This window comes from Pseudorasbora parva, chromosome 3 (genome assembly GCF_024679245.1).
Source record: "Pseudorasbora parva isolate DD20220531a chromosome 3, ASM2467924v1, whole genome shotgun sequence".
Classification (NCBI taxonomy): Eukaryota; Metazoa; Chordata; class Actinopteri; order Cypriniformes; family Gobionidae; genus Pseudorasbora; species Pseudorasbora parva.
This window is the reverse complement of record NC_090174.1, coordinates 6,097,002-6,122,576: the sequence shown is the minus strand read 5'-3', so window position 1 is coordinate 6,122,576 and position 25,575 is coordinate 6,097,002. Positions and strand designations below refer to the sequence as shown.

Genomic DNA, 25,575 nt, shown 5'->3' with positions numbered 1-25,575 from the left:
TTTTGCTCTCCATTTTAAGGCATTGGAGATCATTTTAGCTGAACAGCCTATCATTTTTTGCACCTCTTTATAGGTTTTCCCCTCTCTAATCAACTTTTTAATCAAAGTACGCTGTTCTTCTGAACAATGTCTTGAACGACCCATTTTCCTCAGCTTTCAAATGCATGTTCAACAAGTGTTGGCTTCATCCTTAAATAGGGGCCACCTGATTCACACCTGTTTCTTCACAAAATTGATGACCTCAGTGATTGAATGCCACACTGCTATTTTTTTGAACACACCCCTTTCAACTAATTGCCCAATTGCACAGCCTTAAGAGCGTGCATATCATGAATGCTGGGTCTCATTTGTTTTTTGAGAATCTACTGAACCTACTGGTAACTTGTTTGCCACGTTGCATAAAAAAATATACGAAAAACCTTGATTATTCTGGTTAGTCACATTGTACTGCTATTATTTTGAACAATACTGTATGTATATATATATATATATATATCTCACATAGTCTCTTGAGTAAACAAAACGCTGTGACCAGTTCATTATTTACCTTTGCATTGCAAACAAGCAGAGATGTGGCGATTCTTCATTCACGATAGAGGCTGGGCGGAGTTTTGAGGTTTGGCTGACAGTTTGAGAAGCCAATGGCCCAATGAAGTTTAGTCACAAGTTGCTATATCAATCAATCAATCAATCAATCAACTTTATGTATATAGCGCTTTTACAATCGCGATTGTGTCAAAGCAGCTTCACAGTGTCAAACAGGATAATATTGCAACAAATTTAGATTTGGCTGTACAGTCGTTCTGGAGAAAACTGTGATGTTATCAGATTATTTTAATTTATCATATAGCGACAATGTTGGCAGATCAATATTATAGTTTATAGAATTAAATATAACCTAATTCATAAATTTTATTTTATATATATTTTTAATTACCTCTCATTGGATAAATATTTGTAAAACCCAAAGACGGACATAAAAGGTAACCAATAGTAATAATTCATAAAAAGAAAAAAATGCTCATTGTACAAGCCTAGCATATATCCAGCCCTGCTCAAAATCCAAGGTATTTGCAGTTGTTGTTTTTTTAAATATAAATGTTTCTTAAATGAGTAAATTTATCTTAAATGAGTAAACTGAGATAACTGTAAATGAGTACCCAAATGCAGCTAGGCCAACTGAATACAAGACAGGAGAAAACACAAGCCCAAGTCCTAACCAACATTAGTAGTAGCCAATGTGTGATGGTTTGCTGTTCCAGTTTTATGACATGATATCTTTATTGTGTATACTTACATCACACTTACACTACATTCAATTTGAACCACAGAGCTTTTGGCATCTAGAAGACATTCTGCCTTCAGCCATTGCTCAAGAACGGAGACTATAATGTCCTGAATAATTGTAGATAATAATGGCACTTATCTCCTCTGATGAAGACAATGGAGAAGGTCATTTTAGCCAGTCTGCAGTCTGTGAGGGTGGAGGACATTGCGTGAAAAGCAGTTTAAAACGTTTAAAATGTATTTTTGAGTAAAATGCAAACATTTGTTAAAAAACCCCATTTTATAAGTTTCATAGCTTAAAAAAAGAACATTTAATCCAGCATCAAAAACATCTTGTTTGGATATGAGGATATTTTTGATGTCACATGGGCAAAAATATTTGCATACGACTGCTTCATTAATCGGCTGTCGACGAACATGTCAAACTAGCAATCAAAGACTTCAGATTTTGGCCCAGGATCACATGAATAAAATGCGTCTCAGTTGGCCAAAATCATTCAGTGTGAATCGCATCATCACACAATAGGCCCCGCCCACCGGCAGTCAGCTGCTTGACCTTTTCAAATTTTAATTGCATGAAATCACATTTGTTAAACCTTTCAAAGGAGTTTATAGTATAGATATGACCCAGGAAATAGTAAAATTATTTTTATGGCACAAAAAGAAAGCAATGGTACAGTTCTAATAAATCTTTAGTAAAGTGAATTAGAACGCAGCACTCAATGATTGAACACACTGATCGAAAATTATATACAGAGTAGAAATAATAATAATAATAAAAGCTATTGGTCCAGCACACTACAGGTGCAAACCCTACGATTCTTTACAGTGTTATTTGCTTTATAGTTCAAAAGGAGACACACATATATCTGAATGCTTTGTCTTGCTGACTTTCAGTTCCGTCAGTGATGTCAAAGAACTGAAACTAAAACCACAAAGATTAAACTTGGGAAAGAAAAACAGACATGTGACAGTGAATATTCATTTGACTGATGAGTGATTTAGAGGGAGAGATGGATGAGGTTACATTTACCAATGAACATTTGAAGTAGGCACATGTTTATTTAGTATAGACAACCGTTTCTTATTCATTTGAGATAAAAGATGTAATATAAGAGGACAGTAAAAGGTAATAAACACTCATTATGTCTATACACTGTCAGCCAGGATCAAAGTAAATGTAAATTTAAAACAGCAGCTAGCATATAAATGGTAAATGTCCATATTAAACAGAGAATACGACTGTTAGTCCATTCATCTTGCATCGATAACAATAGTAAAACTCTTTCAACAGCAATCTTTGTGTATGAGAGATAGCAATGACTTTACATTATGTAAAGACAGAGAGAGATCTGCAAGGAACTGGTTCAGAAAGTCAAGTTATGTAATGATTTTATAAATGATTTTGTTGTTGTATTTGTAATAACCTACCAAACAAATTCTATATCATCACGCTCTAGAAATGAATCCCGTTAGGATGGTATGATTTGATCACTTAGACGGGTTGATCAATGCAGGCGTTTACTAAAAATAACTAAAGAATTTACTTATCAAAGATGCTAATTCAGAAGTCTGCAATCATTTCTGTGCGACCTCTGTAGGCATAAATAAAATATTAGTATTCATTTACAAACTGGCAACCTGTCCGTATTGCACATTATTGGTGACCATTGGCCCCTAATTTAAAGGAATAATTCCTCCAAAACATTATTTTTTTCCCCATTTAATTTACTCACCCTAACATGGAGTTTTTTCTTCAGCAAAACAGAAATTTTGCAAAATAAGGAGGCTGCTCTTTTTTTTTTAACAAGCGATAAAAAGCTCTCAAAAAGACAAAAACAAATCCCCATTAAAAACCATAAAAATGCTCCATATTACTTGTGTGCTATATTCTATATATTGCAAAGCCATAGGCCAGCTTTGTGTGAGGAACACAGCCGAGTTTAAAAAGCATATTTTGTAGTTCATCCAAAAAATTAAAACTCAATGTTGTTCCAAGACTTCCGTTCATCTTTGAAACACAGATGACGATTGTCATCTGTGGTTTGGATTGACGATTGATCCAAACCTTGCTTCAAAAAGTTCATAAATAATTGGATTCATAATTCATGGATTCATTTTACAATAACTTTATATGATGAACAGATTTCATTCTCATTCAACATTGATCGTAAACAAAACTAAACTGGACACACGTGACGCCTGAGAACCTCATCGATTCTTGTGCGTCAAGCAATTATCATCTTTTGTTTAACATTTGGCGTGCATTGATCAATATATGAGAATAGAAGCCTAAATCGAATCTGTTCATCATATGAAGTGACCGTGTCTCTACAGAGGACTTGGATTAAATAACCCGATTAATATAGATATCGTAAACAATATCCTTTTGTTGTAATGTTTTAGTTGTGTGGACTAAAAGCATGAGATAATACTAAAATTAACTTTGTGCTCCTAAGGGGCAGAAGTCTTACGGGTTTGGAACGACAGGAGGGTAAGTAAATTATCTGTTTTTCACTGAAAATCTGCCCCGGCACCACAGCTATAAAATCTCATTTGCACTTCCACATATTCAGGCTTGACATTTGTTTTTGTTTTTTTACTTATAGAACAGTATTTTGCATGTTTCCCTAGTCAGCCCATTAGCAGAGACTCCAACACCTGAAATAGGTGTGTCAAATAGAAAAAAAAGTTGCAGTGTTGTCATATAGGCTATTGCAAAACAAAAAAATCTTTCTGAGTTCCACAGAAGAAATAAATGTATATGGGTTTGGAATTACATGAGGGTGAGTAAATGAAGTGTTTTAAGGGGGTAGTTCACACAAAAATTACAATTTTGTCATTACATACTCACACTCATGTTGTTCCAAACCTGTATGAGTTTTTCTTTTTTTTGTCAAACACAAAAATATATATTTTAAAGAATGTTGGTAACCAGACAGTTGATGGCACCAATTGGCTATGCTTGCATCCAAGTTGCAAATTTAACTTTTTAACATTTGCGCGCAGCAAGTCAAAGACAACAAAACCGTCACTTCCTGATAAAGTGCACTAAATATCATGAAGAAAAATGGAAGCTGCTGCAATAAAAAGCCACTGTATATGATCATCTTCATATTACTTGCGTCTCAGAAAGCACATATGCAACACAAACGCTTTTTTGTGAACACAATCGTGTGAGGCGCTTCTGTTAGGGAATTATACTGAAACACTTTAACGATAGCCTTTGCTCAGGCATTACAGGATGACCAAAACAGATGCTGTGCAATGAAATCAGTCCGCTGGTAAGTCCAGTTAGGCCATCCCATCGCAGTCACATTACTTTTTTTATGCGAGCATAAAAAATAGGTGGATGGAAACAGCTCTTGACTTCCATAGAAGAAAATAATAATGCAAGTTAAAGACTGAAATATCTTCTGTGTTCAACAGAAGAAATAAACTCTTGAAGGTTTGGAACAACGTCAGGATGAGTAAATTATGACAATTAAAATTTTTGGCTGAACTATCCCTTTAATTTTTCTATGGATAAACTATTTTGTTAAGAAAAGTTTCATTAAATTCAAATAGTTTTTAAATGACCTTTAACACTGATTTGGACATTTTAAGAGAACAAATGCTTTTGTGAACCACACCAATCTGTGGATTTCTGTCAGGAACTCTAAAATGTTTAGTGTTGGATGCATTAGCTATAACTAAAAGTGGGATGGATGTGCATCTCAGTGAGACTGGACTGTGGTAAAATCAATGCATCTCAAAATAAGGGGTGTAAAAATCCACCTCTGTGATATACATCAGAGAAACAGATTCCTATAACAACCAAAGTGACCGAGATAAAGGGCCGTTTTTAATCGACGTCTCAGACTCGTAGAGCGCCACGTCCGATAAGCTCTGTGGTATCGTTATCCGAGGGGTGACCCTCCTCATCCTCAGTAACTTCATCCGAGTCCTCAACGGGTGACAAGTACTCATCGTGGCCCAGGAGGGGCACGTCATGCTGCGGTGTGTGTGGCAAGCACTGTGCTGATGTTGTTACCGTAGCCATGGCTTCCACAGACGTTACTGTGGAGGCGTAAGTGGGAGGCGGGCTGGAGGAGGCAGGGGACGCGGGGTTGGAAGAACGAAGGAGAGGGGTGCGCTCAGAATCAGCCTCACTGATTGCTCCTTCCTCTTCCCCGTCAGCCACACGTGGCCCTGCCTCCTCCTCTGAATCTGAAGACTCAGAGTACTCTGGATTGGGACGGGTCACGCGTTGCTTGCACACCGGGCATGTTTTCTTGGTTTGGGTGAGCCAGGGGTCCACACACCTGCAGTGGTAAGCTGAATGAGAGATTAAAAAAATTTGTCATGCTATGGTATTCTGAACAGGGACAAAAAATGAACTACTTAGAAATTTTCTGCATACATGTGGAAAACTTGTTAACTATACTTGTGATGATCAAATGCCCTCACTAATATAATTAAATATTATGACAACCATCTAGATGCCAGCCGAACTCAGCCCCGCCCACAACATTTGAGCTCGGGCAGTTCGGTCTGGACTTGATATATAGAGGAGTGATTTTGCCCGAACAGAAACTGTTTGGACCAATAAAATTGTCAGGGCGGGCTTTAGACGATGATGGACAGATGATAAACAGTAACGTTATCATCCACATCATCAAAGGTGCTTGGGTTGAATTTGTTAATCCTAAACGGAGAACTTGTTTGTATATGCAGTCACCTTGACTATTTCTCTCAGAAATTATGATCGTGTTGTAAGTACTCCGTGTATCTTCAAATTATTTTTTACAACACCAGCAAAGATCGTTAACACTCATCTTTTTAGTCTAATGTTACTTATTCCAGCGTGCATGCAGACAGGGTTGCCAAGTTTTTACAAAAAAAATACTAGCCCAAAACAAGCCCAATAGCTTGGGGGTTTCTCTGTTTGGGGGGTAAAATGTGTTATTTTGGCAAGGTTGCCTGCTAAAATTTGCATTCCTGGGTCTATACACTCACCTAAAGGAATATTAGGAGCACCATAATAATACTGTGTTTGACCCCCTTTCATCTTCAGAACTGCAGAACATTGATTCAACAAGGTGCTGAAAGCATTCTTTAGAAATGTTGGCCCATAATGATAGGATAGCATCTTTCAGTTGATGGAGATTTGTGGGATGCACATCCAGGGCACGAAGCTCCTGTTCCACCACATCCCAAAGATGCTCTATTAGGTTGAGATCTGGTGACTGTGGGGCCATTTTAGTACAGTGAACTCATTGTCATGTTCAAGAAACCAATTTGAAATTATTTGAGCTTTGTGACATGGTGCATTATCCTGCTGGAAGTAGCCATCAGAGGATGGGTAAATAGTGGTCATAAAGGGATGGACATGGTCAGAAACAATGCTCAGGTAGGCCGTGGCATTTAAACGATGCCCAATTGGCACTAAGAGGCCTAAAGTGTGCCAAGAAGACATCCCCCACACCATTACACCACCACCACCAGCCTGCACAGAGGTAACAAGGCATGATGGATCCATGTTCTCATTCTGTTTACGCCAAATTCTAACTCTACCATCTGAATGTCTCAACAGAAATCGAGACTCATCAGACCAGGCAACTTTTTTCCAGTCTTCAACGATCCAATTTTGGTTAGCTTGTGCAAATTGTAGCCTCTTTTTCCTATTTGTAGTGGAGATGAGTGGTACCCGGTGGGGTCTTCTGCTATTGTAGCCCATCCGCCTCAAGGTTGTGCGTGTTGTGGCTTCACAAATGCTTTGCTGCATACCTCGGTTGTAACGAGTGGTTATTTCAGTCAAAGTTGCTCTTCTATCAGCTTGAATCAGTCAGCCCATTCTCCTCTGACCTCTAGCATCAACAAGGCATTTTCACCCACAGGAATGCCTCACACTGGAAGTTTCCCCCTTTTCACACCATTCTTTGTAAACCCTAGAAATGGTTGTGCGTGAAAATCCCAGTAACTGAGCAGATTATGAAATACTCAGACCGGGCCGTCTAGCAACAACCATGCCATGCTCAAAATTGCTTAAATCACCTTTCTTTCCCATTCCAATTCACTTTGGAGTTCAGGAGATTGTCTTGACCAGGACCACACCCCTAAATGCATTGAAGCAACTGCCATGTAATTGGTTGATTAGATAATTGCATTAATGAGAAATTGAACAGGTGTTCCTAATAATCCTTTAGTTGAGTGTATATCACATAATTGAGGTCGCTTCAACCCGTGGACATGGAAAATAACCCTTGGGGAAAACCGCAGACATGGCAACACAGTGCAGTTGAGCTCTGTTGACATTTGACAACTACGTTACTTTTCGCTTCGTTGCTCTGATTGGTTGTAGGTCTATCCAATTGAGGTCTTTCCTGGTTCAGTTAAAACACTCCTCATAATTACAGCCCAATGGAGAAGTATCAGACTCCCCATTTTTTTTCCATTGTTGCACTTTGAGATTCTTCTGAATAAAAGGTGTGTTATAAATAAAATCTATTATGGAGTATGATAACGACTAAAATGGAGTATGATAACGTCATGCTAGTGTTTTGTACACGTTTCTGTGATGGGTAGGTTTAGGGGTAGGAGTTGGGTTAGGCCACAGAAAATATAATTAACCTGATATAAAATCAACGTGTGTGTGTGTGTGTGTGTAACATTCACTGTGGCTCTGATCATTTCCAATCCGCACTAAATGTGTCAAGTGGTTAAATCAGAATGAACAACTAACTAAAACAATTACTTTCACTTTAAAATCCTTTAGATATGCTTATTAGATAATAAGGATAGACAACACAGGTTCATCTAAAATGTGTGTTCATCACACACACACACACACACACACACACACACACACACACACACACACACACACACACACACACACGATTGAGCAGCTCACTTACCATGTGAACACGGCAGCACTCTCAGCTTATCTCCCTCTTCATATTCATCCAGGCAAATCGCGCACACATCATACTCATCACCTGAGAAAAATATGGCATTATTGAAATGATGGTCCAGTAGAACATGCTTGCTATCAGAACCCATTAGTTTTCTTTGTTTGTGTATGTTGGTTTGCAAACCTTATATTTTGGACTTGACTGCTAGTAAAAATTGTGCATTGCAAAATAAAAGTATTTTTGTTGGAGAAGCCACAACTATTTAATAAAAAGCATCCTACTATGTGTTCCATAGGGCATGTAACCCAGAGTATTAAACTGTCATTGCTCACCTTTAACAAACTTATGAGTTGGGATTTTCTTCAGCTGTTCTTTGGAGAGCCTATTTTTCCGAAGTCTCTTCCTGTGCTGCACACACCGTACAACCTGAACCAATTAGAAGGAAAAACATATATCACCCACTAATGAACACATCATTGGCTCTTTTCCAAACCCTGCATTGCTGCCTACCTAGACAACATTTTTGGCATAATAAGGGCACTCCAGATGTGAAGCTATTCCAAACAGTTGAAAGTAAAACTCTTAAGCTCTTAAAATTGTTGGCAATTTTGCATATTTTTTTAAAGCTTACAAGCTGCAATCCCCTTTCACTTTAATTGAAAACAACCACTAATACTCTTTTTGTGTTCCATGGAATGAATAAATAAATTTTTCATTCTATGTGACTTTCCAAATATAAAAACACCAATGTAAGGATATATGATAGTCATTTGAATATTTGTGTAAAAATCTCAATAATGTTCTAGGCACCTATAATTTCATGCATGATTCTTGTACACATTTAGGGGTTTATAAAGAAGTCGTGGCAGCACTGACCAGAATTATGACCATGACAATGATGATAATGCCGACCACTCCAGTAAAGGGGATGAGATAGTAGGACAGAGGAAAGGAGAACTCGGGCTTCAGAATCACATAGGCCCTGCAGCAAAGTCACATACAATAACATACATAAACAACCTTTGACCATGAGGTTGGCAAGCTGAATAAAAGTCATTCAAAATGTGTGTGTGTGTACCAGTCAGAAGTCTGGACATGTTCATTGTGATGATCTCTGAATTTAAATTAGATTTGTACACAAATTTAAAATGCGACCATGCATGCATTTTTGTTACAAATTAAAACTATAAAATTATATTATGGTTTTTCTTCTTTCTTCTTAATAAGTGGAGTTAGAGATTATCGTTAAAGAAAATGAAATGTCTTTTTCACTGGAACTTCTAAACTGCGCAAAGGGTGGCAACTTTGAAGAAGTTTAAACACAAGTGTTTTGATTTGTTGACTAATTTTGGTCACTACATAATTACCACACCAGGGCTGGACAGTGCAGGCATTTCACTCGCATTTGCAAAGTAGATGTGTGCGAACTATAAAAATGTATTTAGGAGTACATAAAAAGCCTGCAGGTATTTAAGTCATGTCTTAAATTCAGTTTAAGAATATCTTAAATGGCTTATTAATAATCACTTTAAGACGTCTTAAATCTTGGACCCAGAAAACAGGAATTGTGATACAACTTAATGTGATTATTACATTTCAAAAGGCGATGATTTCATTAAAGGCAGGGTAGGAGATTTGTTACAGAAACTTTTTTGGTATTCTAGGTGTAATGGTGCGTTCAAGTCCTCTTGGGATGTTTGTATTTACGAAGTCGTGTTTATGACATGTGCGATCAAGTCTCTTTGGTCGGTGGCGGTGTACCTTCTTTTAATAAATTTCATGAAAATACAGCAAGATTTGTTAACTCTGCTTATAGAAAATAAAGAACAAAGAATCCTCATCAGGTGAGTTTTAATCTTTTACTTTTTAAATTAATCTATGAAGTCACTGTAAACGGTATTGTCATTTATCAGGCTAATTGTTATATTAAAAAGCTAGCTTACTTTGTTGTCAATGACAAAGCCTGACAGTGTCACTGCTAAATTTGCATCCATTGATTCCGCCATGTTTCTCACGGACACACCCCCAACTCGAACAGATCGCAAGAAAATCCCCAACTTCCCACTAGTATTTACGACTTGGTGGTGGCGTTTATGTGCGTTCAACTCGTCAATATGACATTTACGAAATATATGACTTGAATGCTCCGTATTTTCTCTCACTCATGTGTTTGAATGATGCTTGAAGTATTAAAGACATTTCAAAATAAAAGTCATGTGTATTTCAGACTTGTTTATAATAAAAAGTCCAGCATTATTTGTTTCTTGTTATTATTGGTATTCTGGATACAAAAAAAACTGTATCTGCCATTTAATTCATACACGATTACATAATTATTAAATACAGTTTGAAGCAGAAATATTTAAAAGACCATTTTGTAAAATTCTCTTCTTACATATTAAGGAAAACCAAATGATTTGATACATTTTCACTGTGCCTAAGTTTTTTATGTGATCCTGTATTTTTCAAATTAGAAGCACACATGCTCTATGGGAAACTGCCCATACACAGTGCCCTGCACACATCCATATTTGTCATTTCATAGCTTTTTTACTTCCTATTACACTAAAAGTATATGAATAATAATAATTATAAAGGAGAAGGTGTGTATTTACGTATCCATGTTTATTTCATTTTTGTGTAAAAATGTATGTAATCTGTTTTATTCTCACCCTTTCTCTGGTATGATAAAGCTGCGCAGTATTTGAGAGGCATAGTAGCTTGTAAACACGGACGGAATCTGGATCTCATCTGCGATGGTGTCTAAACAGAAACAAAACAGAAGTATGTGTCTTACAACAAATGTCTTAAACCATTTTAAATAGGACTGTATTTGCAAAATTCCATAGAAAACCAAGTAGACTCTAAACACCCATCATTCTATATGTCCCCCACAACTTTTCTTTTAACTTATTAAAAATGTTTTGGTTACACTTTGTTTTAATTTGTCCACTTAAGACATTCTAATAACTATAAGTAACTTTGCAACTACATGTCAGCTAACTCTCATTAGAGTATTAGAAGGTTATGGTTACCTGCAAAGGTACTTATAGTCAGTAGAATGTCTATTGAGGAGCATTAAAACAGTGTTAGCAGATATTAAGCAGACAGTCTACTAATACTCTAATGACTGCAAGCTGCATCATGTAGTTGCAGTTACTTATGGAACATCTAAAATGGACAATCAACATGAAGTGTTACCAATGTGTCCAATTTGATTGTTTTCAGCGGTCAATAAGAATGTAGGGTAACACTTTAGTTTAGTGTCCAATTCTTACGATTAACAAGTTGCTTATTAGCATGCATTTTACTAGATATTGACTGTTTATTAGTACTAATGAAGCACATGCCAATGTCTTATTCCGCATAACCATATTCTACATCCTTTAAACCTGCCCAATACCTAAACGTAATACCTTACTTACTGTTAATAAGCAGTAATTAGGATTTTATTGGTGCATAGTTAATAGCTAGTTAATAGTGAGAAATGGACCGTAATCTAAAGTGACCAAGTGTATTTTTTTCAATAACATTTCACCCACAAACAGCACAGAAAACATGAAGTGAACAGATTCTACTAACATTTAACAAACCTAGGTTTATTTCCCATATTTGTTCAATACAAGCAGTGCGTGTGTGTGTGTGTGTGTGTGTGTGTGTCACTCTCACCATTGCTGTATCCCATACTGAGAAGTGAATTAGAGAACATGTTGTGAACAATGGCTGCACTGTAACCGGCCTGCTGTGCATGGAGCACCTATAAAACAAAATAAAATAAAAAAATATTGCTCACTTATTCTTCATTATCAACTAAACGAGTATGGATGCATGCTATTTTCTTGGCCAAATCAGCCTGATATATTATTTCCATGGCTGACTTGTCACTAGATAATATACCCTTGTGAAAACAAAATGTGCTTAATTGTACTAATGTGCACTTAGTGTACCTGAAATATTAAAACTATATATATATATATATATATATATATATATATATATATATATATATATATATATATATATATATATATATATATATATATATATATATATATATATATTTATAAATAGAACTACATGCAGATAATATTAATAAAAAATAAAAGGTCACTTGTATACTTAGAGAGTCCACTACCATGCCAATTTCTTTATACATTTAAGCTCACTTTTAAAATGTGCACTTTGTAAACATGTCAAAAGTTTTTTAAAAGTACAATACATTATTATATTTTAATAATCTTTTGTTGTGCTTTAAAGAACAATTACTGATGTATTGTGTTGACTAACATACTAAAGCACAATTTTAACTGTAGTGTGTTATTTGATATTACATTAAAATATTTACTGAATTGCAACTTCATCATTACAAATGTGTATATATTTAAATGCATGGCACACACTTTTAATAAATGACACTATTTTTTTTTTTTAGTTTACCATAAACGGTTGTCAGTACACATTAAGCATTTTTTAAAGAAAACTGAAGAGATTATGAAATTAAATATAAAGATGTACTTAAAGTCCTACTAAAGTGGGTAAAAAAAAAATCACACTAAAGTTTAGCTAATCGCATTTAATATAAATTTAAACGGGTGAAAATTAGCTCTTGAGCTAAAACCTGGTACTATGCATCTCTCCCTTTGAGGTTAATGTTTATTGTACGCTGTCCCTGTTTCTTAAATAAATAAATAAAAAAATAAAAATAAAAAATAAACTATAATACATTTTGCAATGAAGTGTCTGAAATCATTATATTCAGTTTGCACAAGTATATTATTTTCTTAAGTACTTTTTTTTAAAGTATACTTTTTTACAAGGGTATATTATTTAAAAACATAAGTCAACCATATTATTTTACATTGAAACTTTTACAACCCAAATTTTGAATTCTATTGGAATAGCCTTGCTGTGTAGGAACATTAACCTTGATATCAAAGTTACAGTCATAGCGTCGAATGAGGACAATGTATTTTGTAGTGCTGTTTGTAGGATCGGCGGGAGTGGGAGAAACTGGAGGAGGATCTATTGGCATGCAAGCGTTCTGAGGACGAGCTTCAATCAGTACACCCTGAAGGAGAGAATGAGAGAGAGAGAGAAAGTCAGTCACTCTCATGCAGTTAATTGTGTTACTGGGTAAAGTCCTGCAGTAAAGATTCATTACCATGAGTCCTTCTTTTGGCAAAGGAGAGCCAAAGAGCGCAGGCATATCTTCAAACAGCATGGAGGTCATGTTACTGTAATGCTGCATGGAATAGAAAAGAGGCCATTAGCATCTGCAGTATAAAGACATTATAAAACAATCAAACAACCTACATTATAAAATTAATATTGATTGTTAAAAGGTGAAGCGTGTAGAATTCATGCAACCAAATACTCAACAAATGTACTGTACTATAGAAATGTCTACAAAACCATTAAAAGCCTTAATAATCCTGAAACCAGATACTTACAGCATATATATATGCCTGACCAGGAGAGGGTGCCAGAGTGAAGCACAAGAAGACGAGGAGCGAAACACCCAGCTGAGTCCCCACACACACCATCCTGAATTCGGCTGGGCCCTGATGAGGGGCGATGAAGACCTGCATATTAGATTCATGATTTTACAAACTTCAACTTCAATGACCAAAACTTTCATTCAGCAATGGCTAAAGAAACTAGACAAAGAAAAGTATGCACGTTCAATCTGTTAAATACATAGATCACTATAAAATAAATGCCGAAGAGTGAAGCTCGGCACTGTGTTCATTTACACATGAGCAGCTCATTATCTGTCAGTTGTTCACAGTAAATGCTGCTCCACACAAACTCCATCTCTGCATCTGCTCTACTTTCACAGGTGTAATGTAAAATAAAATCATCATATTTTTCTTAAAGCTGCAGTCTGTAAGCTTTGCCTCTTTGTCGCCATCTCTGTTTGAAACCTGTAACTGCAGTTATTTGTGGAATTATCATCTTTCCGTGGGTTGTGTATTCGCTCATGCCTGACAAGCCAGACCCACATCAAGATGCTTGGTCTGGAAACTCGCCATAGACAGCTCAATCCGAGGGGCGGGATAAACGGTTGTCTTTCAAACTCCCTCTGCACGCGATAGGATAGCGCTACACCAACCAGAGCAACGAAGGTGAAGCAGAGCTTGTTGATAGATTAAACATTCGCCGTATCCGGTCAGCTAAACTCCGAACACATCTTTCCTTTTTAAGAATGACTTCAGTGCCGTTCTTTGTTCTTTTCTCAGAGAAAAGCTTAACTCCAAGTCTTCCAGAATCGCAGTCAACGCTGATTCGAAAGACCGCCGCCGTTCGCCAGTTTCTGTGTTTACTAGAAGCACGCAAGCGAAACTCGGCCGTCGTCATTATGGCCCCGCCCACCGACTCTATACACGATGTGATTGGGCCGTCCAGTTTGAGAGGAATACAGCTCAGAAGGGTATTGAGAGTTCCTAGACGACACTTGCGGGCAGATTAAATTTGCTGCCGCTAGGGTGCGTCTAGATTTCTAGGCTATATTCGCTCCTCAGCGCGGATGAATCTAATGTTTCGAGGATTTATGTGTGGCTGTCAGTGTGGATACTGTACTTCAGAATCACAGATTCTACATCTTGAAAAATAAGCCAAAATAAGAATGTTCACTGAAAAATGTCATCTGAACATGTATGCCACTTTTATTCTGACCAACTGAGAGAAAAAATATTTTCAATAATAAATCAAACTACCAACAGTGATCCAATCTAATGACCGCTTAGCTCATATCATATCAACACATGCAAATTATTCTTATTGTTTTATACTCTGTTCTCAAATTGTTCATGTTAACAACAACAGCGTGGTTTGCATGCATTTAATGTAGCATTACCTGTAGATTAAAATTTCTGTCCAGTCTAATCTTTTGCTTTTGACTACAGGTGAATCTCCATTTGTCACTGATGACTGTCATTTGGCTCTTTCTGGATTACAAACCACCATTAAAATGATATGTTTAATTATTCCAGCTGCTGTGAGAAAAGGCTACAAATGATCTCCCACCTGCAGCATCCTCACGAGATCGCCTAATAGCCGGACTCCTCCTATATGTATACAGATGTGACGCAATGACTCAAAGATGAATGGTGCCATGCTCAAATTTCTGCAGAAATCTAGCCTGGATGCCAGATGAACTCAGCCCCGCCCACAAAATTTGAGCTCAGGCAGATCAGTCTGGACTTGATCCATAGAGGATTGATTATGCCCAAACAGAAACTGTTCGGACCAATGAAATCATCAAGACGGGCTTTAGACGATGAGGGACAGATGATCAACAGTAACGTTATATCCACCTCATCAAAGGCGCTTGGATTATATTTGTTCAAATCCTAAACGGAGAGCTTGTTTGTATTTGCATTCACCTTCACTATTTCTCTCTGAAATGATGATCATGTTGGTAAGTACTCTGTGTATTAGGGGTTGCACTGACTAGTCGACTAATCGACTAGTCAACCTTAATGCTCTGTCATGACGCTTTAACCTTGACGTCGACTAGTCGCTGGCCTATAGAGGGCGCAACAGGATAAGCAATTTCCTGACTGGCAGCAGGCTCTGTTTTAAAAAGTTAAAAATGAAAAATAAATGCATACTATGAGAGCTCTCCACAAGACATGTTTGATTACCATCTGGATGCTCAAAATTGATCGGCAGAATGCAGGCTTATTGTACACGCAAGTTAATTATCGCGCTAAACTGCGTGCTGCATTGCAACGCACACACATAGCCTGATCACGCGGAGATTGCGCGCGCCTCACACAAAACCATTCAGTAGCGCATAAATGTATTGTCAACACAGTTCTGGGATTTATCATTAAAATAGCTTAGAAACTGAAATGTTCCAGCGTATATTTCTTGATAACTAAAACTTACAGCTTCACTATTAGTAGAGAGACACTGCCAGGTAGAATTAATTCACACACAATCACTCACTAATGCATTCATATACATGTAATCTTTATTGTGCTACTTTATCTGTATCTTATTCAGAACGAGCAGAAATCTGTGAGAAATATATAATGACCATATGACAAAAGAACTGATGCAAAAGCTGTTATGTAGGACCAATAACCTTATGAGCAGTGCAGTGTCATATGCTGTAACTGTCCTGTGCACAAGAAGACCCGCGTTCACGTCTCAGCTCAAGGTTCAGGTTTATTTGTGCATTAATTATGTCATCAGCGACTAGTCGACGTCGACTCAACTTTCATCACAAATGTCGACTTTAAAAAAAAATGGAAGTCGTTCAACCCCTACTGTGCATCCTTAAAATCTTTTTTTTTTCTTACAACAACGGCAAAGATCGTTTATTCCAGTGCGCTTGCAGACAGGGTTGCCAAGTTTTTACAACAAAATCCACCAACTACTAGCCCAAAACAATAGCTTCTCGGGAGGTTTCTCCAAAAAAAAAAAAAGGCATTTGGGGGGTAAAATGTCTGTTATTTTGGCAAGGTTGCCTGTGTCACCAAACTTCGCCTGTGTCATTATCACCTCACTGTTACCACACCACATCAATTTCGTAACTGTGCCACATATTGGTCAAAAGTGATAAACCATTAAATCAGTTTATGACTATGATTTTGTCTAAAATCATCTTAAAATGCCTTTCAATTGCTCATGGTTACAGTTTTTGTAAGTTTTTGCAAAATTGTGCAGCCCTAGAGACAAGCACATTACAAATATAAACATTTAAAATCACAATTATTGTCAAAAAAAATTGCAGTTTGACTTTCTCCACCAAATTGTCAGCTCGGTTTTTCTTTAATACCTGAGATTTGCAAAAGCATCACATACACATGAAATTTTCACTTTCACTTAAAAGTACTTTTCATTGACAATTTAATTTAATGTTTCCTTAAAAAAAAAAACTCTCTTAATATGAAAGCATTAAGTCATTCCGAGAATTACTCAGCTTTCCAATAATTAACCCTGCCTGTAAAACACACTGAGCAGAGCATTCAGCAATTTCAAGTGTTACTACACTGTCAGGAACCTGCTGTTTAAATGAGTCACGGGAAGTGAAACCAACCACGGGATGAATTAGCATATTCTGTGAGGGATATGCAGAGACTAGACAATAAACTTGAAACTTATCTCTCTAGTCCAAATTGCATTGACCTCTATGCAGAAGCACAGGTTTAATGCCAGTGTAAAGATCTACTTTTAATGGGGTTAGTTCATAAACACGTATGGGTGAAACCAGCATTCATTTCAATTATATAAAAACAAAGCAGTAGATAAGACATGTATGCAAGGTGTGCCTGGGAGTCATTCAACGGGTTTTGTAGCTGGTGGCTCAGATGAAGAGTAGTATTTCTTAATTCCAAATGGGATGTGTGTGTTATTTCCTGAATAAACGAGGCACAACATTTTCCAGTTATGATTCTAAGTCTGTGGATGTTGTGAGCAAAAACACTCAACAAGACCGATTAATCACCTAGTATCAATTAACAGTAGTTGTTTTTCTTTTGCATTGAAGACTTAGCATCAGTTGTCCATTTAATCATCAACATAATTCTACTTAAAATAGTGTGAATCTCCAAATGCTTATTGCTTACAATACCATGGCTTTTTTTATGTCACGCAAAACATACCAAATGTTATTATTTTATTAGTGTTAACTGCTGACTTCAAAATATGACATGTGACTTTCTTTAGGCATTTTATTACCATGCCCTAAATAACTATGGGGAATAGTAAAACGAAATAGTTTTGTGAGTCAGTACTCATATGTCAGTTAACATTAAACTAGTGTTTTAGCAGATATTATCACTAAGTTACTGAGAAACAGCGTGACTTAGATACGTTATAACCAACGATTACTCAATTAACGTTGAAAAACAATAACAAACCTATACCTCTCTTGATTTATTTAACTGACACACACAAACACGAACAGACTTAAAGAAAATCCCTTCTGGTAAATGTAATAATGTACGAAATTCAATAATTACGTCATGGATCGCTCATCCCTCGACTTGGAGGAAGCTAACGTTACGTCTCATTAAAGACACTATTTCTGAACAACCAAATTATTTTCGAAACGTACAGACTAACTTACAGTGTCCTTTGTAACGGAACAATGCAAAGTCAGTTATTTGAGATAATTTGTAATTGTTTACTCACTGTACAAGCGACTGCCAGCTAACTGGCTAATCCCTCGTATTCCTTAGCGGACAGCTAACGTCTTCCACTTGCGTCGTTGCTTTGATTCGGCTTTAATCGTTGTAACACAGCGCTTACTTTTCCTAAAAGTTCCTTTTCGACGCTCAGAGCTCATTGATCTGCATCGGTTTCTCGGGACGCTTGGCTGATTTGACCCTTCGTGGAACTACGTTCTCGCGTTTGTTTACAATTTTGCAAGGCCAACAGGAAGTGCGAGAACTGTAAATATCGCGATATCGACTAATCGGGATTGAGAAAGGAAGTGGAGTTTAATGAAAATTCCAATGCCAAATTAAAGGCACACTATGTAAGATTTTTAGATTACAATATCCAGAAACCACTAGTCATTATTTTGTTTACTTGTGTACTTACTTATCCCAATTTTTTTTCCAAGAATGTTTAAATCCAAAGAAATAAGCAATTTTAACCAGGTCACGGACCGTGTTTCATCTATCAATGACGCATACCCGCTGTTATCCTCGATTTACGGTTTTATTTTGTGGAAACACCAAAGATGCTGTAATATATGATGTGATTTATTAGAAATGTGAGCAACTGTTTGGAGACATTCATCAACAGAAAATGAATCATTGTTATACAGTTGGTCTTATTGTTTAATTCTCATTTTCTTGATTTACCACGAGTACCATGCTTAATAACATTCAAGCTCACTGCAGTGTGAACAAGTGTCTTGTAACCGCTGAGTGAACACGCAGAGTAGCATTATAACACAACATTCAACACACTGTATCTAATATAATAAACAGCGCTACATTACATTCACAGCGGAAGCAGTGACTGCGTCATAATAAAAGCTTGTGCCTCATCAAAGCTATAACTCTGTTTTGAATAAGTAACCTCCAGTGCAGAAAAATACATATTGTGGCTTTAATTAAGTGTAAAAAATAAAAGAATAAATAATGCTAATAAACAGCTAAAAAATATTAAAAATGTGGTAAGGGTTTAAAATTGTAGTAAATATAAATAATCATTAAAATGACACCGTGGTGGTATATGCAGACATTTGTTTTAAAGGGTAAAACATCAATCAGTAAAGAGACCCGGACTATTATTAGCCTTTATATGATTCTGAATCTTTATTTTGAAACGTATTTTGTCATTACAGTAGGCTTAAATACTATTTACCATCATATTTGATCCATGACCCAGAATGATGATTAGCCAGTGTAAATGGACAAAAGATACAGATGAGATGAGATACATATGCTTCTTAAAACTCAATGTAAACAGACTGCATTCAACAACTGTACATAAAAGACACAATGTACATATCTTCACCCAAATTTATTTAAAACAAACCAAAAGAACAGTTACAAGAAACGACTACTAGTTTAAGGACATACTGTCTCATGACTTTAAAAATAAACACGATTAAAATGGCTATGGAGTAAAACCTACCACAGTTATGTCAAGGCAATAAATATGAATGTTTTAATCAATGGAAATGCAAATGAAAACTATAATCAAACCAAATGTGTTTTAAAAGAGAGCTTATATTAAACAGAGCTAGCGATCACCATGCCAAAATACAAAAGGATTTGCAATATTAAACAACATGTTTCTGTTTATTCTAAGAATGACCTCTAAAAACACATTATTTGAGACAGTAATATAGAGTTCAAAGCATTTTTTTAACAGTGCGTATATACTGTGGCATTTCTGGACTGCCTTTTGTGTGCATGACAATTAATCTTTACCAAACCCTGCTGTTTATGTAAAACGTTGTCATAGGAGTAAAATACTGTTCTCTCACCCAACTGAACATATACACACACTCACACACACACACACACACACACCCCTCACACACCACTGCCGCTGCCAGCTCCTTCTTCCTCGCCTTTCTTCTGCCTCTTTTTGGCTCGGATCTCGTTCATGGCTTCTTCAATGGAGCGAGTGTCTCTCTTATTGGCCACAGGAACTGTAACAGAGAGAGTAAACACGCATGATAAAAAGGCATGCAGGACAGAAATCACCCTGGGCTACTGTACTTCCATTAAAGCAAAAGGTTTAAAGTCAGTATGAAAAATTGATTTACTTCTTTTCATAAGCTGTTTACGTCTGGCATTTAGTCTCAAGATCTCATGACAAGTGGCCAGGCGAGTCGGCTCCCTGTTTATACCTGACCACTTGTAATTGAGTTTGAAGGACTTGAAGATTTGACATCACTCACTACACCACTGTCTGTTAAAGCGCTCTCTAGTTTCTATAAACTAGGGGGGTAATGACATGAGAAATCAAATTTGCATTGATCTTTTGACATATAAGAGGTCTTTGTACAATTAAAACATCCTGCAAGTTTCATAGCTTAAACGTCTTAAGACATTTGTTGAATCAAGCTCCAAAAATGGCTGGTTTTGATATTGATCTGTAATGTCACATGGGCAAATACATTTGTTATCAACGGTAGTTATACTTCATTGCATGAAAGCATGTTCCAAAGAAAGCATGTCTTAAACCAGATGCTAATTTGAAATGATCGGGCTGCGTCTGTGTTCTTTCATTTGTTCGTCATCAGTGGATCACGCGCAGAGCTTTCCACTCCCATCTGCGCTTCCCTGTGTCTTGTCCCAACCACACCCACATACAATGGTTCCCATGTTTAGATCTATTAAAAATATACACACCACAGCCATATGCCCGGTTGGCTTCAAGTGTGTGAGCGGCGTCTTTAGCAGCAGATGTTCCAATGAGATGGCTGTATTTGTCTCTGTAGTTTGAATTGGGCGACGCAGGCCTCTTCTGACTGTGACTGGCCGCTTCCATCTCCAGTGCAGCCTTTTCCTGAAGAGGGAGCAGTAAGACATGTAAACATTTTCAACAGAAACAGTCAATTAAAAAACAGAAATTAAAGATTGATGGAACAAACTTTGATGTCAGCTTGACAAAGCCATATACAAGTTTGATAAACTTTTAGTGAAGTGGAAAGAAAGAAAGAAAGACAGACAGACAGACAGACAGACAGACAGACAGAAATACATTGCTAATGTGAATGAACATGTTTTAACACATTGCATACATGAATTAGCATGTTTTGATAGCATGAATCAGCATGCTGTTAACATGAATCAGTATGCTGCTAACGTTTTGACACATTGCTACATGTTTTAGCATGATTTAACACATTGTCAATATGCTGTTAACATGAATTGGTATGCTGCTAACGTTTTAACACATTGCTAACATGAATTAGCATGATTTAACACATTGCTAACATGAATTAGTAAACTTCCGAGTATCATTTGAGTATCTCATTGCCGGGCGGAGTGTCCTGGTTTTCGGTAATCAAAAGATGGTCACCCTAGATTACTTCCTCTGCTTATCTGTGTTGAGGTTTTGAAGTAGAACAGAGACTGCTGCTCTTGCACAGTATTCAGGATGGATGTTCTTACCTTTAGCCGTCGCCTCTCCTCAGCTTTCTGCGGGTCCCACTCCTCACCTTTCCGATAAGCCTCCAGTTCTTCATCTGATGGTGCAAACTCCTTCATAACCAAACACACATAATCAAACACTCTAAACAATATTTGATTGTTGATCATTTTGCTTGATCTTGGATTGTTTGGTTCTTCGAAGCTTATCTTGGACTTGCTGTCATAGCAACAAGTTTGTTATCTTAAAGCTGATCAGGAGCCAGCCTATTTCATGTAAACAGGATTAGATTGCATCTTGAGGTGATACTTAAAATATGTCCCAGCCACTGCTACTTTATTACAAGAGTTCCTTACTGAAGCAGGGGCAATAATAGTTTTAAATAACAATAATATAATAGTTTATTTGAAAATAATATTATAATGCACTGGTGCGGGTTACGCAGCGGACTCCTTCCGGGAATAACGTTGTGTAAGTGCGGACTTAGAGGAAGACCGTGAAGGTTTAGGGTGCCATTTAGAACAGGGCCATAATTACCTTTTTAAACAGCATGACGTATCTGCTCTCTTCATCGTCACCGAAGGAAAACGACGCCAGCCCTGCCACCTCGGCCACATCATGCCTAAGAGAAGTGAAGGAGTTAGCATAAACTGTACGGTACACAGGAACACAGGATGCCCTGCCTAAAACTCTGCCAGTGGTTGAGCCAGTAGTTGGACCAATCAAAAAAACAAGCAATGGCTTAATTATAGCAGTTTCTTAATATTACACTAGAATGGCAGTATGGTTTTAAAATAAATGTATTTAAAATTTAAGTAATTACAGCTGTTAATGTTAAAACACTGGGGGGGGGGGGGTACTTATCGTAAGTGAAAAACTTGTTGGCAGAGACATTTTAAGCAAGCTTTAAAATACTTTTTTTAAATGAAATTGTAACTGTGAGATCAAAATATAATTTATTCCTTGTGATAACAAAGCTGAATTTTTAGCATTATTACAGAATGAGATTAGAATGACTTCAGAAATCCTTCTAATATGCAGATTTGATGCTCAAGAAACATTTCTGATTATTATCAATGATAAAAACAGTCTCGTTGCTTTATATGTTAATAGAAACTGTGAAACACTACCATTTAAAAGGATGGGGTATGTTTTAAAAAAATTGACACTAACACTTTTATTCAAGGATTGTCCTGGCGTTTGCATAAACTACACCAGATCGTGTAGAGACCTCACGCACAGGAAGTAGATTGTGTACATTGACCTTCTTTTACGGAAGTGCTGCACTTTCAGGACTGTTGAGCATGGTGTTGTATATGAGGTTAAAAATATATATAAATACTGTTCGGTTTGTCGCACAAAACGATAATTTCGTGTCTTAAGAAATCAATGTGTCGTCTCGAGCCGCAGGGTTTCATTTGAAGTTGTCTGCATGTTTTTTTTTTACCCTAATAGAATTAGACCACGTTGACATGTTTATATGACTGACACACAGCAACGGTTGGAGTTTAAAATCTCCATTTGTGTTCTACTGAAGAAACAAAGACTCCTACACCTTGGATGGCCTGTGGGTAAGCAGATACAGGTCAAATTTTTATTTTTTGGTGAACTATCCCTTATTAAAGTCAGCATAAAACAGAAGTTGTGATAGTCAGCTAGACTTTACTTTAAGGTGTCATTGTTACAGTGTAATTATATATTTAAGTACTAACTGTAATATTAATTATCATACTATATGGAAGGATTTGGTTGAGGGTTAGTTGCATGTAATTTTACATAATTTACTGTTTTTACTATGGTAAGTACATGTAACATATGTAACCAGGTAAACTAACTAAAATAAAGTGTTATCTGATAGTCTTTTCTTGCTTATTATGACATATATATTTTGATTAAAGATTACAAGGGCACATAAATCTAAAAAAAAATAATGGTGTGCACGGACAAATCATTTATAATAAACACTGAAATATTCCATAAAGCATTAATAACTACTTTAATTTGATGTAATAAAATGGAAATAAAATGAATAAAAATTGCATATTTAAAATAATAATAATTATAAAATCACACACTAAATACTAAAACATCAATTAAATTTAATTTGAAACATTAAAATAAAAGCTAATTCAAAATATTACTTAAAAAGTATAACAGCATCTAAATTATATTAAAATAACGGTGTTTAACTCACAAAATGCTTCTCTCGATCTTTCCCATTGGGTCATATTTCTTCTTCTGCAGTTTGCTGTCTTGAATGAAGTCTGACACCTCCTTCTCCATCTAAAGGGAAAAACACACACTCATTTACATAAACAAAATCTTACTGTGTTAAAGGCTCCTGTTTATGTGAGATTGAGTTATACCTTTCTCCTGAACTCAGTTTTTTTCCTCCTCTCATGTTCTTCGAGCTTCTTCAGTCTGGCTGCTTGTTCTGCACAGTAAAAACAAAACCATCAAAATGATTTCTTATGCAACACATGTAACTTATGTGTACTGTTGAATTGTTATAGTGAGCACTTGGACAATTTATTGAACATTGTCAGCATTGCTTATGACACTGATGTGGCTGTAATATTATTAGAGATTAGCTATTATAGTTGAACTGCTTTCTTGCTATAACATTAGCTTATTCGTGTTTATAGCACGCGCTTTTATGCAAATATAAGGCCGGCCTATTTATAAAACATTTTAATACCATCCACAAAAGGAACCAACACACCAGATATGACGTCGAGAGGATTTTCAACAGTAAATGACGTAATTACGTTCATATAGTATTTCTCAGGCGGTGATTGGTTAACGTTATATATATATATATTAGGTAGTGTCGCAGAGGGCACTCGGATATTTGTTTATTTCCACTTGTAAATCTACAAGCATTTCTCAGTTTAGTAATCTAAGCTGCAAGGAAGTGTATTTGTAGAATTAAAACTTTATACCTTTAGCTTTCCGTCGACTTTCTTGGTTGTGAACGGTTGGAGGCTTTTCCATCGAGCTCAAGATCGAGCCCAGGAGGTCCGCCATCTTTGGACTGTCTAACTCTGACCGGAAGACCGCTGCATGCTGCAGTCTTGAAATTGCATTCTGGGTAATGTGGTCCAACCAGCGGGTTTCAAAATGACGTCATTAAACCTTGCTACATGGGTACCTTCAGCTCATTTATTCAACTCTTTACTATCATTTTTGAATATGTACTTTTTTTTAATGGTTTAATAAGTACATTTCCAAATTAAATAAATATCTATTTGTTCTTTTTATGTGCATGCCATGTATAGAGATTAAGCAATAATAAACGATTGTTCTACAACCAGCAGTACAACTACAATGATTATATATGTTTTCAAGTTTCAGAATAAAGTATTTAAAACAGCTATTTAATGGACTAGTTTTGTTCAGATCGCATACTTTGTTGTTTCTGAATGGCAAACAAATAAGAATCAACACCATTTTATTAGTTTCTTTACTTGATGAAAGCGTGATTCTTTTCAAAAGCTGGTCTCATATGATATTACTCTTCATTAAAAACAAAAATACAATCAATGCCTGCCTAACATACTAGAAAGAAAATATCAAGTGTTGAAAATTTTGGAATTCCTTTTTTATCCAAAATTTTAAGAACACAATAATTCCACTGTTACTTTCACACAGCTCCTCAGACTGGAAAATGAATGATCAAATACCTTAAACTTGAATACAGTACAAGCAGTGATCTGGTGTGGTACTGGCCTTTACACACCTCCTTATCTTTATTACAACAGTTTCAAGTTAAATGTGCTCAACGTCAGCAAACATGACCAAATGTTCACGGTAAAGC

At 36.4% G+C, this 25,575-nt stretch overlaps 2 protein-coding genes across 3 annotated transcripts; both read right to left on the bottom strand.

The window, feature by feature from the left end:
• Nucleotides 1-1,922: 1,922 nt before the first annotated feature.
• Nucleotides 1,923-18,590, bottom strand: rnf167 (ring finger protein 167). 2 transcript variants are annotated; one of them, XM_067437674.1, is made up of 10 exons: nt 18,330-18,590; nt 13,634-13,765; nt 13,345-13,425; nt 13,108-13,251; nt 11,853-11,940; nt 10,856-10,946; nt 9,060-9,165; nt 8,516-8,609; nt 8,187-8,267; nt 1,923-5,604 (listed from the first exon to the last, which is right to left on the bottom strand). In XM_067437674.1, the coding sequence occupies exons 2-10, from the start codon at nt 13,724-13,726 to the stop codon at nt 5,144-5,146; spliced, it is 1,239 nt and encodes a 412-aa protein (XP_067293775.1). In that variant the 5' UTR covers nt 13,727-13,765; nt 18,330-18,590; the 3' UTR covers nt 1,923-5,143. The 2 variants fall into 2 exon arrangements, with proteins under 2 accessions (XP_067293775.1, XP_067293776.1); XM_067437675.1 differs by having other exon boundaries at nt 13,634-13,744.
• Nucleotides 18,591-19,658: 1,068 nt separating this feature from the next.
• On the bottom strand, nt 19,659-24,846 carry spag7 (sperm associated antigen 7). The gene is made up of 7 exons (XM_067437672.1): nt 24,701-24,846; nt 24,125-24,192; nt 23,953-24,041; nt 22,296-22,380; nt 21,782-21,871; nt 21,017-21,173; nt 19,659-20,310 (listed from the first exon to the last, which is right to left on the bottom strand). Exons 1-7 carry the CDS (start codon nt 24,783-24,785, stop codon nt 20,192-20,194), a joined length of 693 nt encoding a protein of 230 aa, XP_067293773.1. The 5' UTR covers nt 24,786-24,846; the 3' UTR covers nt 19,659-20,191.
• Nucleotides 24,847-25,575: the final 729 nt, after the last annotated feature.